The sequence below is a fragment of the Stegastes partitus genome, unplaced genomic scaffold, assembly GCF_000690725.1.
Source record: "Stegastes partitus isolate 25-593 unplaced genomic scaffold, Stegastes_partitus-1.0.2 Scaffold144, whole genome shotgun sequence".
In the NCBI taxonomy this organism is placed as follows: Eukaryota; Metazoa; Chordata; class Actinopteri; family Pomacentridae; genus Stegastes; species Stegastes partitus.
The window spans coordinates 226,806-247,320 of record NW_007577875.1 but is presented as its reverse complement, the minus strand read 5'-3'; the positions used below and the strand labels follow the sequence as shown (position 1 = coordinate 247,320).

The 20,515-nt window shown below is 44.1% G+C and overlaps 1 protein-coding gene across 3 annotated transcripts in view; it reads right to left on the bottom strand.

Annotated features, from left to right (window-relative positions):
- zbtb16a (zinc finger and BTB domain containing 16a) overlaps nt 1-20,515 on the bottom strand; it is a 155,366-nt gene that overhangs the window by 41,201 nt on the left and 93,650 nt on the right. For all 3 annotated transcript variants that reach the window (XM_008279094.1, XM_008279093.1, XM_008279095.1), the window contains exon 4: nt 18,710-18,796. In XM_008279094.1, coding sequence (XP_008277316.1) covers nt 18,710-18,796 — 87 coding nt within the window. The remainder of the gene's footprint in view (nt 1-18,709; nt 18,797-20,515) is intronic.

Genomic DNA, 20,515 nt, shown 5'->3' with positions numbered 1-20,515 from the left:
GAGAAGTGAGAAGCCTGCTGCCCCAGATTGCCTAAAAATGCAGATAAGAAACGATCCTGCTCCAGAAATTGGTCCTGCAGGACTATTACATTGGAGAGATTAGTGGAAGATAATCATATAATGGCGATGATAGCACCGATCGCAACAAAACGGCCCCATAAAGTCACCTCTGAATAAAGAACAGGCGATTCAGATGAGTGGGAATAAGGCAGTAAAGTGCTGGTGCTGGGTGAGCATGTGGGAGACATGTGTGCCGAGGAGGCTCGGCGCCGCCTCGGGCCAGCAGGGGGCGCTGCTCCGTCTCCGCACGGCGGCAGCAGCAGCAGCAACTGGTTCCCACTGGAGGAGCAGAGCGGGGACGGGTGGGAGAAGTCCTCACATGACCTCCCGGTTCACAGGAGTTTGCCTTCAGAGAACAAGCCTCTTAGATGGTATATGGTGGGACTTAACAGCCCCGGTGTCCGCCGCTCAGACGGTTAATGGCTGAGAGCGGAGATTAGAAAGTAGTTTAGAAGGTCAGGTGTTTGCCACGGGGTCACTGAGGAGACGCGCCCAACACGCCGCTTTAGCGTGTTTCTGCAACGTCTAAACCGAAGCATATGGACACAAACAGACAGATAAACCCTCTTGTTCCCTTTTAATATTTTCAATTAATAATGAAAATTCTTCAAACGCAGCCCTCAGTGTTTATGTTGAACGGCGGCTAGAACTCAGTCCGAGAGGCGACGTGTCTGCTAAAGACTGAAATTGCCTGAAATCCTTTTTTTTGTTCTTTGGGTGTTTAAAAAAATTAAACCGGAGCACCGGCGAATATTAAAAAAAAAAGTTGCACCAAACAAGAGGAAATGAAAGGTAACGGGGATTATAGAGACACACTCCAGCAAACAGGTAAGAGAAGAAGAAGAATGAAGAAAACAGTCTCTTTACAATGACTTCTGTATTAGAGAGCACTAAATACTCTACTATCTTTTCAAGTTAAAGGTTTGACATGATGGAAAACACAACGAGCAGTTCTTCTGATGCTTTTCTTTCCTCCACACCAGACGTGGTGAACAGTCGGGGTCACATTTCTATGATTTGTTAACAGTTCCATCAAATAGTGAGGTTTTTTTTCCCCTCCAAACTTCTCACATTCTCACATGGTTTCATTTCAATATCTCACCAAAATTCAAAGATTAAAGAAAAAAAAAACACCAACTCAAAACAGATTTGTGGATCAGAACTTAGCTTTTTTCTCTCTGTCGACAAAACTGGATATAAAGTGGTTCAAACCAGCTCCACCTGCAGCAAGGGACCAAATCAGGGCTTTTATTTTGGTAGGTCAACTACATGTTGCTGCTAAAACTTACAGAATTTTCCTTAAGCAGGGTTTTTTATGCAGGACTTTTACTTGTAATGGAGTATTTTTACAATGCTGGACTTAACTATAAATAAATATATTATTTTCTCATTTTGTTGATGATATTTTGCTCATTTATTAAATATAAGCATAAAAAATCTACTCCTGGACACTTTGATTCACTGGATGAGCTTCATGAAGTCCACACGGAGTTCATTTAGGAAATCCTGCAGCAGGAAAACCTTTAAGTAACAATGGACCTTAATGGGATCATAAACAGTTATAAAAAAAGAAAAGTAATGGCAGGAGGAACGGGGGGCACACCTGGACCATGAGAGGCTAGTTATCAGCTCACTGGTGGAACGTGGGGAGGATTCAAAACAAAAGAGATGGAGAACATCTTGTTTCTCCCTCATGTCCTTGCATCTGCCCCATCATCTCTATCTTTAGCTCTTCCTCTATACCTCCGTGTCTCCGGGCCATATTTCTCTGTTGTCAGAGTCCAGGAAATGATGTGGGAAGGAGAGACCACGAGCTCTCTGACCCACACTTGTTGCTATAAATCCACACTTTTTTTTCTTCTTCTTGGTGTTGCTGGTGGGGAGGAGGAGGAGGAGGAGGAGGGCAGGTTTTTCTCCCACCTTGACCCCATCGTTTCCTCGCTGCATCTGGGCCGCCAACAGGCCGACAGACGCACTCAACAGACGCAAACACAACCTCAGCTCGCACACTTGGGTGGGCAGAACGCACGCAGGAAACACAGCCGGCATCTCCGACTCTGAAACGTGTGAGCGAGGAGCAGCGGCGGCGGCGGCGGGTTTGGTAACGAGGACTCTGTCCGCGGAGCCGACGCTGATGGCGGGCTGTTGGCAGCGTCACCTGCACTGACTGGGTTACGTGAGCGTCTATGTGACGGGACGTCGTAGTTTTTGTAGATTTTCTCCTCAACGTGAGCTCAATACAAAGTCCTGCACCTCTATGGAAACAACGCAACCACGACTAGAGCTCAAAATATCTGTTGTGCAGCATGACTCATCAAAAAATGGGAAAAAAGTTGAATTTCTTTCATTATTTATGATACAAAAATTGAAAAAAAAACTCAGATGTACAACATTTTCTCAACAGATGTCACAGATACTGGAAAAAAAACATCTCTACAAACTATACAGATTTTACCAATTTACTTTTAAATATTTTCCATACTTGTTGGCTCTGTGCAAACACATCCTGCAGTTCAGCTGACAAATCCCTGATTTTTGGTTCCGTGACTGCTGGTTGCAGCCGAGTCACTGACGGCGTCCCGGTTGCCACAAGAGTGCAGAATATTTTGTTTTTTGCAGAATTAGTTTATTGCAAATACTTTATTTGTAAACGAGACACAAAGTGATTTTCATGAAATATCACAATTTTACGCTTAGATCTGGTTAAAAGTTAATTTATTCTCCGAAAAGAGAAAAAAAATCCAACAATTATTTCTGTTTTTTACAGTTTCTGGCTCTGATGATTTGAGCAATTTTGGTGATTTTTTACCATTTTTTTTGGTGAAGACATGCTTTTCAAAGCCGCCGGTGGGTTTTATGGTTTAGAGGATTAACACCATACAGAGGAATTAGTTTTAAAGATCATTTTACTTTTTTTTAAACACTTCTTCCTTCACGTAAAAAATAAAGAAATAAAAAATAATGACTCATGCGTGCGGATTTTGTTTGTAGCAGAAAAACATGTAAAATGGAAGAGACATACTTTTGGAACTCACTTCCTCCAGAAACAGCGTGACAACATTTGGCCTTAAGACAAACTCCTGATGCTTCTCTGACTTTTATGGTCGATGACAAATCCTTCAGCTTTTTAGCTCACGACAACAGATTTAAACCTCATAGAGACGTCTAGTAGCTGCTGGACAATAGACACTAGTGGCTGTCAATACGCGCTCTACGAACTTTAACTTCAGGTGTGCCAACTTTAATTTCACGTGTTTTAGAAGCAAAGCTGATCGAGATACATTCTGTGATTGGCTCCTTCTAACTGTTAGGAAATAATTTAACAAATCCTTAGACTTTGATGAACAATTGCGCCTCAGATGCAGTTTTATATTTTGACTACTTCAGTCCATTTCTCAGCCTCGTGTTCATTTGTTTCAGCACCGCGGGACACCGGTCAATATTACTCCTTTTAAAATCCGATTGAAAAGTTCAAACAAAACCCGGTTCCTTGAATAGAGACGTAAATATGTATATGTATTAAGAAAAAGCACCCTGCGTGTACTAATTGGACGGGAACAAAGCGCAAACTGTGGTTGGAATTCAAATGAAATACAGGACCGAGTCAAAGCGCTGCACTTTGGGATGTTTAAAGGCGGACTTTCTCTTTTTTTTTCTCTCCTCTTCTTTTCTACCCTGTTTAAGATTCCTGGCCTTTCACCTGACCCCAGGCCTGGGCCAGGAGGGGGGTTGCTGGGGGAGCTGCTCGCTGGCGGTGGTGGGGGTTAAAGTGTAATCCTGGTCCTGTGACCACAAAGGCTTTGGCCCCTGAGGGCCAAGGACCGGCCACATTTTCTGAATTGCAACGTTATCCCTCAGCAAACCCTTTGGACCGACTACGTATCAGAGGATTATATTGCAGGGCTCGTCTCTGCTCTGGTCTTTAAGGATTGCCGCGCAGCCTCAACTCTTCCTCCACTTTCCCCCTCTCCTCTCCGTCCATCCTTCCTTCCTTCCTTCCTTCCTTCCAGGACTCCAAATCAATCAGTTCAGCTTTGAGATATATATATATATTTTTTGGTTTGGTTTCTGATTGTGTGCTCCTTCGATACCAGCGTTGGAGTTTGAGAACTGGGCGCCAGAAAGAGAGCAGAAGCAGCTTCTTTTTTTTTTTTTTGCCATTATATCACTGCCTCAGTTCAACCAATTTAACAACAATCTACTGACAAGAGTAACTGCCACATAGCATCATTACAACTGACACATATTTTAAACCATTCAGATGCTGATATCTGGCTGCTAGTGTACTGCTAATTGCTTGCTTAAGTAATCCATTAAAGAGTGTTTCTACAACAGCTTGTATGCCCCATTATCATTAGTTTTATTCTCAGGAAACCTTAACAAACCCTTTTTAACAGCGCCGCAGCTTGGCCCTGAGCGCCTCTTTGCATTTAGACCTAAAGAATTTGCTTTTTTTTTTTTTTTTTTAAAGAGCAACTTCAGAAGATAGAGAGAACTGAAGCGAAAGAGAGAAAAGGTTTAATTGACGCCTCCCCCATTTTCCCAGGGTGAAGATGAGAGGGAGGAGGAGGAGGTGGAGGAGGAGGAGGAGGGCCGGAGGGGGGAGTGAAGAGGAGGAGGTGGGGTGATGTGACACTGCTCTCCTGGTATGGCGACTGTACAAAAGGAAGCAGATTTGCAGAAGAGATGACCCCTAACCTCTAAAGCTGCAGAAAGGGTCCTTGGTGGCCCCAGCACCACCCAATCAATCACCTCCCAGAGGCGCTGGTCAGCCGGACTGTAAGACGACACCGCAGCCGGACTGCCGGACCCCCACACCCACCCACAAATTCCTCAGGAGGAAACTTTTTTTTTTGGTTAAGGGTGGAGGGGGTTTAGAAATAAAACCTTAACTGGTCAAGATTCGTTCCATCCTGTCCTGTTCAACCACAACCTGTTTCTGCAAAACTGAAATCTGGTGACGATTTGTCCGACGTAAACAAGCAACATTATTTTATCCTCTCCAACAATTTTCTTGTAGTTTCCTGCTGCCGTTTGCTCTCGACGAGGCTCAGACCATGGCTCCACAAATTATGTTAAAAATTAACAAAATGGTAAATAATTAAAAAAATAAACAAATAATTACTGAAGAAACGCAAACGGCAAAGGACGACGAGGCAGTGAGGGTTTTTTTTCACTCTAAATTACCTGATTACTCGAAATAAGTATGAATGAATTCTGCTTTTCAACATGTTTGGGTCCACAGTGCAGCTAAATATTTAACTTCACTTTTTCCTTTACATTCTTTAGCAATATTACAAAATAAGGTGGCAAATGAACTCCAGCAATCTTCACAGTACAGACCTAAAGCATAAATGTGGCCACACAGCTGATTTAATTCACTGAAATCTGTATTAGACATTTGGTGCATTTAATTTTCAAACTTTTTTTCAATGCAATGTCTGACCTTCAACTGTCTTTGAGGTCTATGCTAGATTACGCATGCTTTTATTTTGAAAAAGCCAAAAAAAATGGTACATTTCCTGCCATTTATTGGTCATAATTACATGTTTCTGGGGGAAAAAAAACATGCATTTATGACAACTTTAAAAAGCCAGACTGCGCTCTGACTGTAGGTTTTATCGCTGTACAGTAAAACTCGCGGCGCACATGATTTGAAATATCGCACTTTTCCTTTCATTTGTGCGTCTCTGAAAGGCAGCTGCTCTTCCACCAGCAGGAAATGTTCCAATAAACATGAAGGACTCTTAAGGTGCGGGGTTTTTTAGTATTCCACTGCTTCCTTTTTATCCGTTCCGCTGACCAGACCTCGACTGTATTATTTTCCCGTGCAGACGACTTCTGGTTTTGCCGTGAAATAATACCGCTGCTCTGTGGCTGTAAAAGTTAGTCAAGGTCAGTGAATAGCGAACAGCTGGTCGCGGACTTATGAGACTTTTGGCATATGTGCTTGTGAATAAATACATAATTAAATGCTAAATTAATTTTCAACAGAGCATTTACATATTAGAGCCGAGAGAGCGGGAATGAAGGGCGGCGGAGACAACAAGTGAAGGTGCACCGGCTCCAGTCACCGGGGAAACATCATCACACTCCAGGATCAGGTTTTATTTTTCTTTTTAAAAGCTTGGATTTTTACACAAAGGCATTTTCGTTTCACCCTTTAACACGATCCCCGGCGTCCACGTCTGCTCCTTTTATTATATAAAACCATAAATATTCAACAGGAAGTCGTGTTGCATCAAATGATGCACTGCGTTCAACTGTCATCTGCCTCCTGCCAGATTATCTCGCAGATAAACGCTGATATCCAGACGTACTGTACACTCTGTACTGATTTCATGTCAAGACCGGTATCTTCATTCCAGCGATGCAAAAACAAAATAGAGCGACCGAAGCTTCCTGCTCTTTCAGCGGACTTTGGCTCCGAATCACACGCGAGCAAACAAAAGCTCGATGAAAGACGATAATTATAAATGACCTGTGAGATTTGGCTTTAACTTTGATGTGGCTTAAAGTTGACAGCGTTGGGTAACGACACATAACGTTTTTTTAGTTGCCTGTCTGCTTGAGGAGTTTGATAGCGGACATTTAAACAGCCTGGAGTTTACTACATGTGTAAATTAGAGGCATTTTTCTAACAGCTTAACTGCGATTTTCACTTGTTATTCGGTTCGTGACGGTATCTTTGAGACGAGGCGAAACTTACTCCACATTAACTCATCTTCCGCTCCGTTTATGGCCGCTGTAAAGAGGGTTAGTTGTAAATAGCGGCGGAGATTGCGCAGGTCATTGTGTTCTTATGGCCTTTGTTACTTAATACATGACTGAAAATTATGATAGAGAGCCAACAAGAGTCAACAGCGACCGAGATCAAAGCATTCCACTTAAGGGCAGCTATTTCCCTCGAAAACAACACGCAAGATGTGCGGCAAGAATGCGGTCTAATAAGGTGAAACCGCGGCTTCGGTCCCGACACCACACCAGAGCAAACATGCATTGTTGCTACGAGCACATGAGGAAAGAAGAAGCGAAACAAGAAAGTTCAGTGACCCAACTCTACTTTTTTTTTTTTTCCACCCCTCTCTCTGCAAATTAACACTCATAGGATGCTCTTTTTTTCCCTCCTTGCAGAGCTTATCTAGCATACTCTAGTGGGTTTTTTGCAGCTGGTTGCAAAGGCCTGACCAGGTGCCATCTATCAAAACAATCTGCTCTCAGAGGGAAACCTGCTATTAACTGATAAGAGTCTGCCCTCGGTGGGGTGTAATGGGTCCCACTTGAGTTCCTTTTCGGAGTATTGTCCTAGCAGGCCACCTCCAAGACAAAACCAACTCAGTGGCTGCTCTCCGTTTCACTTCCCCCCCCTCGTCTCAAAGCACGCCGGTCGCTTCACACCGGTTGAGGTGAGGTGAGCCGCTTCGTTCCCCTCTCGGTGATGTTTTGTGCAGAAGTCTTTCATCGTACCGTCACTAATATTGAACTCAAACATGTTTCAGTGAAGCGTCTGCTCACTCGTCTCATTACCTCGACGGAGAAAACAACAGAAATCTCCTTAGCTTGAATTAAATCGGCGCTAAAGGAATGAAACTCTTGCCTCGTAAAACAAATAGTCTGCAATACATCATTCTGCATAATCTTGAACCTATTTAGATGATATAAATATTAAAATGTTGAAATTTGGCACCAGTATTTGTTGGACGGCGCCTGAAACAACAGCAATTAGCAACTAGCTGCAGTTTAAGATGTATGTTACGCAGCATGTCTGCAGCCGGGTTTAAACTGTTGTGTTGGTAGTTTTTGAGATTACACGAGAATTAATGCCACACTAAAGGTTCGTTTTAAAAGATTACATCGCATATTAAATTGCAATATCTATCTGATAAATCGCTTAAGGTTTAGAAAGATCAAAAAGCAGACTGTAAGAGAGGAACTAAAAAAAAAAGCAAACAAGTGGACCTTCTTGGGTTGACTTTCATAACCCCCAAAAGATCATTTCCAAACAATATCGAACTTAAAGGGTAAAAATAGCTGCCTAGATACTGTAAACCACCATCTGGACAACATCCATGTTTGTCCCTTAGCTTTCCTGAAATAAACCACAAGAACACACAGAGACTGGAAATCCCCATTTAGACGTAAATGAAATGTGGAATTATTGTCACACATTAACCAAGAAATCGGCAATAAAGCAAAATTCTATTAAAACGTCTTTATCGGAGTGTAAAGGAAGTTTTCTTACAGCGCGGCCGGCAGCTCATTTTCTTTACCGGGAGATGAAGGTCGCTCATCAACCGGGAGCTGACATCACATTGAAATGGCGTGATAATTAATTAGGTCTAAATGTCATTTTTTATAATTGGGATTGTCCGGAATCTGTGCTTGTTGTCTTAATAATTTCCTCCCGCCGCAAGACGAAGGACGGAGACAGAAAAGCAGACGCACCTGCCTCCTCCTGGTGAACATATACGTGTTTAAGTTAGCAGCGACCGACGCTGCCTAAACATAAGGGAACCCCTCTCTTCCTGTGGCGGCGGCTCTATTCATTGAATCCATCTACGGGAAGGCTGCCAAAATGACCCATCAGAGATTGACGGGGGTTAAGCTCCCATAATCAATATGACACTGCTAAGTGCCCTTTGATTGAGCTGCACGCAGTGTAAAAGGACATTTCTGTGTGCCCGGCTGCTCTTGCCACCAAGAAATGCAGCATTTGTCCAAAGCTAAACGGTCTTCTGAATGTCATTGTCACGGGTACATTAACTTTTATATGAGTCTGAGAGACAGACTCGGAGTGAGGATGAACGGCCATTTTCATTAGCGTGGCTGCTCGGTGCCATTAAGGGTGCTGTCAGACGGACGGGAGGGGGGGCGACGGAGGCGGTTTGCATGGGGAGGGAAGGGGGGCGCGCAAGCAAACGATTTCATTCCTTCTCTTAAGATGCACCACGAGGAGCTGCGGCGGTTAGAGGCGTTGGCTAAATTTGCCGGTGTGAAACCCCGTGTCACCAGGCAACTGGATCCGATGGCTCCTTTGTTTGGGGTGAAAGGTTGGAAGCACTCGTACTAATCTCCTTGCTTCACAATTAAGGAACACAGGAGAGCTGCTCGAACCTCTTCCCGCTCTCAAACAACAACAACAAAAAGAAAAAAGACTTGAAAGACTCCCTCCATTGTCCCTCCTCCTCGGTCTCTACTCCCACTCCTCTCTCTCCGCGCTAATCGAAAGGTATTTGCACTGTAAATTAAAAGGGCCCTCGCGCGTTGCTGTTTTAACACCGACGCGCTCTCCTAAGATGTCCACAAACAGTTCCAATCTAATTACAGAGGGAGATTTACTTCAAATAACACTGTGGACAAAAGAACCCTGGCTATTGTTGACGTGGGGCCAGTGTTCCACATCTCTTTCTCTCTTTCGCTCTCTTGGGCGAATCCTTTTATATTCAAAGTCCTCGCCTTGCCAAGGTTAAAATGCGATGGGATATCTGAAAGTAGGGAACCTCCTGACAAAAGAGGCCTTTTTATTCCCTGGATGGCAAAGGCCTTCGCTGATTTCCACTGTTCTGTCTCTCTCCCTTATCTATCCGTTTTTTTTTTTTCTCCCTTTCCTTTTTTTTTCTTAACCAAGCAGATCTTGAACAAAGCCGCAGCGGCTGACATGCAAATGTAACAGGGGAGAATAGTGGCGTCCAAGGGAGTTAAGATTGTCCGACAACGGGACGCGCTCGCTGGGGTTGCATTGTGACGTACGGCTAAGACACATCCTCAGGGTCGAAAGAGGGAGGAAAGGGAAGGTGGATATTGGCTGGCCAGATTTGCAGCATGTCCTGCTGACTTCCATTTTATGGCCCGTGAATCGCAGAGCCCTCTGGGAGTCTATAATCCGCCCCCGCTACCCACCCTCCCACTGCCCATACCACATCATTTTATTGGTCTCTCTGGATGTGTGGCTGCTGTCCCCGGTTTACAATGATCCATCCATGTGGGGATTCTCCCGCAGCCAGACTGTTGCACCACTACGGACATCCCAATTTGCTGCTGGATCCCACCCACCTATTTCCCCCTTATAAGAATACTACCTCCCTCTCTGACATGCTGTTGTCCCATGGTTTCCTGTGGCGATGCCTCAATGCGACTGTGCCCACCATGACACTAAGCCTCGGCACTGAAGCTCCGCAGTGCAGGGGCCCAGTTGGGTATTTCTCAATGAATGAAGCTGGGTGCGGGGGAACGTAGCGGTGCCAACTCTCATTCACACATTTTATCTCATTTACACACAAGCCACACATTCCCTATTCACATAGGCCGCTGTGCATAACACTTATGGTCGTGGCGGATGATTACTACCGGGTGTTGGTCACACTGCAGCTCTGCTCAGCATCCATCAGCCAAACGGAGGATCTTCCTCCGCCTGGAAAAACTCATTTAGATCTTATCTGGGGAAAAATTTGTTTGCTGAGGGAGAAGGAGGAGGTTAGTAGCAGAAGTGACTGTAGTCTAGCTAGTGCCGCTTGATTTAATTTAGCCACCGATAGTGTCTCTGACCACTTGTACTCTTCTTATTTTGGAAGGTGAGAGAGAGAGAGTGAGTGCCGAGGGGGGAGAGACGGAGGGAAGCGACGAGAAAAAGGTATTTGTTTACAGACACCGAGGAAAAGTCAACCGAGGGGCCTCCAATGATCATCTTACAAACGTTTTGACAGTAAATATGGGGACGGGAAGCCGAGAACATGCTCAGTCACTGATCGTATCGCCCCAGATATCCAGGCAGTAGCATTTTAAGAATTCAACTATCCAGCAAAAACACCATCAAATGCCTCACTTTGAACCTTTCTGTCAGTTTTCTGTTATATACCTTTGACCGTGTTTGACAAATGCCGTTTCACATGTCATGCACTGAATCATTTCCGTGAAAAACCGGACATCTGTGCACTGATGGAGGGTTGAGTGTGATGCAGATCCAACAGGACGCCACTGATACACTCTCTGTAGTGTTTCACCTGTTTGCTGCAACACAAACACCGTGCCTCTCTGTCAGCGCTGGCCTCCGACGGTGACTTTGGCACCGCCGCCATGCAAAAAGCGCCTCGTGTGAGCTCTCCGGCCAGCCGGGCGCAGACAGACAGACAGACAGATAATCTGCCTCCGACCATGGACAGCTTGCTCAATTATGAGTGGGATGTTAAAACGACAAGCTCGAGCACGGTGCTAATCAGCATTTTGACTCACCAGATGACACCGACAGGAAGCTTAGCATGCTAACATTCTGCGATCAGAAGTCATAATGCTAATGCACATCTGCCCTTTAACGGAGAACACCCATAAACATTTAATCTTCGCGGCGATAATTTAATTGAAGCAGCGTATAGGAGTTAAGAGCGACGGCCGGGTTGGGCCGTTCACACTTGTTTCCTGCGTGTTTGTCAGCGTATCAGCAACACATGTGCTGCAGTGCCTGGCCGGGCCGGGAGAATATTTGCTTTGCTTATCGCCGCCCTAATGCTCACTGACAACTTAATAACATCACAATTAACTAAATGCTAAACAGATGCCAGTGCCGGACTAATGTGATTGAGACAATCGGCACTTTTGACGTGACCCCTGCGCAGCGCCGCCATTGGCCTAATTTGCTTGAGTGACACGACTCCACTTTGTGTGCGTTCGAATTTGAGGTAGCTGATTGCGAGGCCACCGGTGTGAACAATTTGCGAGGGAGAAAGAGACGAGGCGGAAAAAAAGAAGTGACTGAAAAGAGCTCCTTCTTTCAGAACCATCATAAAGTTGTTGTACTCCCTCTCTCCCCTCCCTCGCCTCTCCTCTCTCCCTGCTTCTCCTCCCTCCCTCCCTTTCCAGCGCTCTCTCTCTCTCCAGCCAAACTATTTCTGGCTTGAGAAAAGAAAGTGTTTACTCTGCGGCCGAGGCCTGCTGGAATCACGCTGTGTTCCCACTGGCTAAACCCACTATTGCCACTCCATGGTTTGCATATTTTCCCTGTATTACAAGACGTTAAAAAAGGACAGAGGGAGATAAAGAAAGAAAGACAGAAAGAAAAAGAAAAGAATAAGAGCCTCCCCCTCCTATTATATGTGGATTTTCTCTGGCACTGCTGTGTGTGTGTGTGTGTGTGTGTGCGCACACATAGAGATGATTCATGTATAAACAGGAACACCAACAGTTGGACAACAAATTCTTCCGAGGCTTGTGGACTCCTAACTAATTTCTACACAAGTCACATGGGAGAAACGGTCCCTGTCGTTTCTGGTGCTACTCACAGCAAACATGCTGGATAACAGGCTGAATGAGGCCTCAGTGTGGCGCTTTCAACGTACACATCGCAGTGCAAATGACAAAGCGTGCATTTAAGGACGCGAACCTCCAGCGGTGAAATCTGCATCTTTTTAATCTGCAGAAAAAAACAAAAAAACCCAACTGTAGCTTCAATTTATTGCTTACGTTTTTGTTTGTTTGTGAGCCACTTTCTCTGACCTTTTGCTTTTCAGCACCGAGCTACACTTTAATCAAGAGGAATGTGAGTGTGGTAGGTTTACCAATAAAATACAAGAGCTATAAATTATGGCGGCGACCAAAACAATCTAATGAAAAGAGAAAAAAACAAAAGAGAAAAGGATGAAAATAGCTGGCAGACGTATAGAGATAAAGACAGGATGAGAGAAAAACAGCGGCTCTGAAGTGTCCCGAACAGGCCGACCGGAGGAGAGGCTTTACTGGAAATGCAAACTGAAAATGTCACGTTGGAAGCGGCCGTGTTTAAGTGACTGTTTCACAATGTGATATTATGGTGTGGGACCCAAATCCGCATTGAAATAGCTCTGGAAACAGTTTACAGTTGATGGCGAAGAGGAAACGACTGTGTACAGCAGTAATGGACGACTACGGCTTCCCTGCCAGACTGACTTCTAACTGAACAACTTGTCCTCTGACCGGATCCCTCAAAATGTATGAAACGGAATCCATTAATGACTCGCGGCATTAAACAATAACTAGCTCTTTAAATTTTACTGCCCCTTTCCATAACACATAATGTGGGCTCTGCAGCTCACTTTATCGTCCTTGGCTCTAAAAAAAATGAATCAATAATTTCTTTATGTCCCATATATTTAAAGACAACATTAGCAGCTACATTTGATGCTGATTTGGATTTGAAAAATGTGTCTGCGTGTGCTCCCGACAGAAAAGAGTGCACGTCTGCTCTTATAGCAAGTCTGTCATTGTGCATGTCGTCTCGACTAAACTAAAACAAACCATTTTACAACTTTTCTTGCTGCTCGATACAAAAAGAAAACTCATGTGCTTCTCGTTTCACATGATTAGCCACAAGAGAAGGTTGATAGAACAGAATTTACTGTGATTTTAAGGGTTCTTGGATGCACTGAGTTTTTGTTTTAACTTGATGTAAAAGAGTTTGTTGACCTGCAGGCTCCACATGTGCACAACAAAACGAGCCAGAAACAGGAGAGAGAAACAGTATTAAAACAAGTATTCTGTCAGCGGCGTCTTGCGTTCATCGTGCACAACACGAGGCATGACAGCTGATTTGTATGACGAATGCACAGCCAAATCTGAATGCCATCTAAAGCAAAATGTGATCGCCGGTGCTTTAACAAGTGTTGCACCGTATGAGACAAAGCTCCAAACATTTTGCACTTAATAAAAGTCTAAGTTAAAAGTCAGCTTCTTCAAATTACTTTTTATATTCTGCACAGATAGACTCTCCCACAAAATCATTCTCCAAAGAGTATGTCTTTCCAAATCCCATTATCCAGTTAAAGTTCTTACATATTACTTATATTTGCAGTATATATTATAATATTCTGAACGTTGCACAGTCCTAATTTTGTGCAAAAACTCTCTGCAAGGAACAAAGCTGAATCGATGCTCTAATAAAAGAGTCTGTGTTTGAGCTGCAGACTCACATTACAGCACGCAAAATCACATTACAATCCGAATAAAGTGCTTTAATTTATCTTTTTAACATTTCTGAGCAGAGGTAGGCTGTCCCCGTCTCTGCTTGTATTAGCTCCGCTCCAGGACTTTTGCACAACAAGTTGCGTTACTGGAAGAAATGTGAAACTGCAAACTCACTTTGTGTGAGGAAATCTTCTTGTCTCGTGTTTATCTTGGTCAGAAGCAGCTAAAAAAGCCTGAATGCGATAACATCCAGGACCATAACAACCACTATGTCAGCTCTGCATCAGGTCCACTGGGCTGTATCTGCTGTATCAGCTACCGCGGATATCGCAGATAGTTTTACTGCTTGCATTTGAACTGTACTGTTATCTACAAATAGATGGATTTATTGCTTTACTCACACAAATATTTTCGTCTTTATTCTATGGCTGCAGTTCATGCTCGGCTGGAAAGAGAATTCTAAATAAAGAAAAAACCCCTCTGTGGTTGTTTCGTATCAGTATGCACATTACATTAGTGTCAGTCACCTGACAAGCACATGATAAAATGGAACCTGCCACCATAAAATAAGAATGTCGCCCTAGAATATACCTAGTGTTTGCTCGGGAAGGCTGCTAACAGTGCGAGCCTAAGGGCTTTAAAAAGGAGGGGAAAAAAAAAGAGAGATTTGTATCTGTGCATACATTGCATAAGAGTTGGAGGACATGAGGCAGAGACAGTAGTAAATGTGCTACAACTCTAAATGACAGCAGTGTTTTTCTTTAAGGATGAGAGCTCCATAAAAGCCAGACAGACTGTGTTCTTTGCTTACAAAAGCCCCGAGGCGAGTCCCAGTTTAGAGCGAGGGAGAGAGACAGACTCTGATCCGATGCCATCCAATTTGGGAAAATATGTGACAGAAATTAGCCGGCAGTAGATATAATGCAACTCACAAGTGACTTCGGCTCCTGAACACAGGCATTCCTGGATTTATTTGTGTGCGTTTGTGTCGCGCGGCGCTGCCAGCGCAGGCGACAGTTTGCAGTGCGTGTTTGTGCATGTGTGTTTGCACGAGTTCGGCGGGTAAAAACAGGCCACATGATGTTTTTTTCGCCGCTCGTTCCCCTGGCATCCTCGCCGAGCCCTCGCCAAACACCCCCACGCGAGAAGGAGCTTGTCGGTTACGAACGAGTCCAGGAACGCCTCGACCGCCTCCGAAAACCGCCCCATAGTTCACGGACAAACGCTCGCTATATGCACCGCGTTCTGTCGGGCAACGTGGAGAGGTGTGCATGCTAAACACCCAGAGAAGGCAGACAGAGTGAGAAAGAGACAAGAGGTTGAGTCAGACGGCAGCTGATCAGGCCAACGGAGGAGACGCCACAATAGTTCCCATTCAAAGCAGCAAGAAACAGCCACAGTTTCAGAGGCCAAATATTGTCATCAGAGAACATTAGCCAAGGGCTGAAGCGCTGCCAAGAGGCAGGCAGAGATCAAATCTGGCTTTGATGCCCAACAGTAACCCCCTGCTTCCACCACACGCCCTCTCTGATATTTTCAGTCTTGGTTACTGTACACACAATTGCTGTATAAATAAACACATATTTGTTTTCTAGCTCACACTGATTAAACACAGCGCTGTCCAATTTTGCTGCGTTTGTATTTGATGCACATTCCTTTCTTTTATATACTTTACTGGCACATAAAAAAAAAACAACAATAACAAAAACCAGCAGTCTCGCTAACAGAGGATGACATATTGTTCACACGCCACGACACAAGCTAGCTACTCTTCGAGCTCAAGGGCTTCATAATGTGGCTTAGCCAGCGCGGAAAGGGACTGAGGCAGACAAAAGTCCACAAGGTCGCTGCAGTCGAACTAGTTTAATCTCATCCTATATGTGTGTTTTCCTATGGATGCGCAAGAGGCATCGTGTGGCATGCGACTGCACATTACATCTGCTTCATACTCGATAATAAAACTGATTAGTTGTGTTTTTCCAAGTGTCTCTCATTGGATAATACAGCAGACAGTGATGAAATTCAGCTAATTCCACTCCGATTCAATCAAACTTAACCGAGTTATTCTGTTTTATTCCATTTAGGCGGCACTAAATCCTACAAAATGTCATCGTAGATAGTATAATCGTAGTCAGAAGAAAAACTCCCGTCAAGTCTCCGCAAAGTTGAAGTGAGAGACTCGACTGTTTACGTCTCTCACTCGTCTCATCAGTCGCTCGGTGCTGAAAACACACCGACTGGCTAAACGCTGTCGACTCTCTGAATAATACTTAACCTTTGAATGTCACCATATGTAATATCACGCACACTCAGAAACACACCGGTGTGTGCACGCAGCCTGCTGATAGCAACCCCTCTGACCTGGAATTAACCCGTTCAAGAGCGAAAATCAAAACAAAAAGAACTAAATCAAATTGAATTTTAGCTTCATTTCTTCAATTTACGGATTCAAGGGAAAGAAAAAAAAAAAAACGTTGCTGCAATTTACGCCGCCTTTGAGCGAAAGCAGCGACGGGAACAAGAGGGTCCATTTAAAATTAACAGGGCTCGGCCTTCGGATCGGCGATGTCAAGAGTCAAGTGTTCGAGTCCAGAGCAACGGGCGCGATAATAGAAGCGTACAGCAGCTATGAGATCACGAAGAAAAGTGAAACCGAGAATCAGACGGTGCAGCTGAACTGGCTCATCATATTTTACCAGAACACATTTTTCAAACTCTGACCCCTCGCAGCGGCTCAACACATGGATGATTACTTTACTATTACTGCTGCTGCTGCTGCTGCTGCTGCTCCAGTTGTCTGGCAGGAAGACACGTCTGGCCCGAGCAGCCGCTGCCCCCCCGCAACCCCTTCCATTCGTTCCAGACTGGAATGCCTATATTTAGAGTGCTCCTTTCCGCTGTTATGGCTGTTGAATCATTAGCCTCGTTTAACCCTTCTTTACCTCCAGCGAGCTGATTGGCTGAGGGCATGCCCCTCAGGAGTAGCCCCCCCAACACGAGGCCTAACTACACCGCCCCACCTTCCCCTATCAAACGCTGAGGAGTGTGTGTGTGTGTGTGTGTGTGTGTGTGTGAGGCGCTCTTATGGGAGCTGCTACTGGGAGCCGGAGGGTCATGGCTTCAGATGAAGGACAAAACACAAGATGATGATAATGATAATGTGTGGCTATTTTGGAGATCTGTTTCTGGCCCGAATGTGCTCTGGCAGCGCTCTCGTCTCTCATCTCATTTTGTTTGACATGCTCGAGCGAAGCTGAGGGATGGCGACGCCGATCGGCTAGCTCGCGATCCCCCCCTCGCCTCTCCTCCGACGCACCCGATCGGGCCAAAGTGCCGACACGCCGAACGAGAAATGTCAAAATCTGCCCGAGCAGATTGCCATAAAACCTGCCGAGCACATTCAGGGACCCCTGAGGATGAACCTTTTCTATTTTAGACGCTGAGCTCTCTTCCAATTGGCAGAAAATATCAGCTCAGCATGCAAAATACCACAAACTAATGGCGGCAAATCAACCACTTTGAATTTGTTGTTTCTTTGACATCTTCATGCTACATTTCGCCCTCGCTACTGGTGTAAAAATAGCAAAAATAAACAAAAAACTTTAGCATTGTGCAATCTTATGACCCCTGAGAGGTTTATCTTGTATTATATTCTATACTCATGCAAAACTAAGTCTGCACCGTACACTAATATGGGTGTTTTTGCTGTAATTTGGCTGTTTGCATAATAAAAAAAACTCCCTGCTTCATAGAGAAAATTCATAAAGTACACTCTGCCAGACTTGACTCCAACTCAAGCATCTTGTTTGATTTTTTTCCAGCTGCAAACTGAGTTTAACATGATGAGACAATATTTTCTATCAACCGTCCAATCGACAGCAGCATCGGGTCAAGACGGGGTGTAATTTCTGTCGACGTGGACTGATGTTGATGTCGGACAGAGTGGAAAAATCTGGACAGAGAAGAGAGACTGAAATAAAAAAAGCTAGCTCATGCAAACATGGTGCACGCCGAATCCTCTGCAACATGCCCAAAGCATCTCCATAACAAAGTGGAGGTAATTTGAGACAATCCATTCCCCCGAATTAAAGAGTTCATCACCAGCAGTAAAACTGTTCTGGGCCATCTCACATCTGCTGAAGGGGGATTTACTTCTTCCTATTTACATCTTGGCACCTAGATCATCCTCGTCTTCCCATCTTCATAGCTGAACACTGATAAACAACGTTGGCCTGCCAAGTTTCCCCGGTTTGTTGATTACTGTTGGGTCTGTCTTGATTTAGGGCAAGTGGGACTAATCCAAGATGATGTGATCTATCTATCTGTCAATCCATGGCTCCAGTTAGCCAGAGCCTCTACACAACCACCACAACACACACTGCGCCGCAATGCATGCATGCCAATTTGTGAAGGAAAAAAACAAAACACACACACACAATAAAACAGATTGGTGGTGTGAATTAGGAGGGACGTGAAATGTGTTCAGCTAAAATTTGACCCTGTGCAGATTCATGTTTTTGGCTATTTTGACGCTCGCCTGGCTATTTTTAAAATAATCCGACTCGCCAAAAACGAGCTTATTGTTTTAAACGCAGCATCGGCAGCTTATCCCATTTCTGCACAACCGATACAAACATGTTGACGCGGCAGAGGAGCTCGTGATCTTTATGTCTGCCATGTCTCACTGTGTGTGTGTGTGTGAGTGTGTGTGCGTTCATACCGGTGTGGATCTGTCGGTGAGCCTCCAGGGATTCTTCTGTCTGGAACTGGGCGCCACACTGGTCACAAACTATGGCCTTCTCACCAGCTGGACAACAAGAAACAAGAGAGCAGATGCCGTTTACACACATGTTCCACATTTGACGAAAGCAGTATGAAACGGTCGAGCCTTGTGAGGAAAGAGGCGTCTGAAAGCCAAAGTGAGACAAATCGAATACCGTTTAGGAAATAAAACTTACTCAACACTGTCAACACTAAACCATACCGCACTCTTAGACGTATTATTATTATTATTTTCTCTTAAATGCTTATATGAAGCTGAAATGAAGACGTCATTGTTTTGGCAGGACACCCACATTCCAACATTTCTGGCTTTGAATTAATCTTGTAAGGACAAATAGTTAATGAGGTTTTAGGATTTAGGGACATATTTAACACCACTAATGTATATTTACATGAGCTTGTTGCAGATATATTGAATATATTAGCTGATGAGCAACAGACGATGTCAATGCAGAAAAGCAAAAGCCATCATCTGTCCACCAGAGAGCACTGACAAGTTTACTTTTCAACTACAAAATGTCCTGCTCAGGACATATCTCAGTCATAGTTCATTAAAAAAAAAATACATGTTTTAGTCTGCTTAAAGATGCTAGACTGTTAAAAATCAATAATCGCTATTGGCTTGAAAGACATAGTATGGACAGGGCTCTAAAATCATGATATAGACTTTCCTTTAAGTTTGCTAAATGCACTTTCCCCTCTGATGTTGTTCATTTCCATTATGCTTCATTTTTACAGTATTTCTTGCATGCACAACTTTTATGATAACAAACAAATTGCTGAGAAATATTCCCTCACTTGCAGCTTATAACTAGAGAGTCTTAATGTCAAAACATGTATCGACAACGTGGAAATTATGATGTTTTGCAGTTGGATAGCATAACATGAAGCTCAGACTTTCATTATTTGAACCTCTCTCTATGTTTTTTTTTCTGGGAGCAAATTTAGATTAATATTATTTCAATATATGATTGATTAATGGGCGCATTGTACTATATAATTTCGCCAACAGTACATTTAGCTCTATAATTTGATGAGTCAATCTATCCGCCTTCAGACCGGTCAGATTCAGCTCCAAATTTAATGAATATGCAAATAGTGGCAGAAGGTGCCATCTCCTTCCCCATACATGATTGATGTAGGCTAATTTGGCAAGAAAGGAGAAAAATAAAAAAAAACCTCTAACAGTAATAACAGAGTCCATTATTTGTGACAGTCCGCATGATACACCATTAAGAGTTCACAAGCTTTTTATTCTTCCAGCAAGTCTGCAAAGTGTTATTCGAGCGACTTTGAGATATTTATAACTCCCTTTAAAATACACAGCAAAATAGATACAGGTAATGCAGCTTAATACACCAAAGTTCACACTCCTCCACGTTTAGTTGCACCACACTTTGCTCCTGTTTATGCAAGTAGATCAAGTATGCAGCCCCTGAGCTATGGCCGGGGGTTGCCGTGTTCGCCTATACTTTACGAATGTGTACAACCTTGTACGACAATAAAAAAAAAGAGAGAGGCAGGAGGCTGGCATATACACACACACACACAGAGACACACACACGGGTTGCTGTTGAAGGGCACATCGGCTCAGGCTCAGGCAAACGACTTTTTATGACTTGGCAGCGAGCACTGTACATGCCATACACATCACACATCAAACAGACAGACACACACACATTGTTTAACATCTGGATACTGTGTGTGTGTGTGCAAAATGGGCGTGCATGTGTGTGTGTGTGGG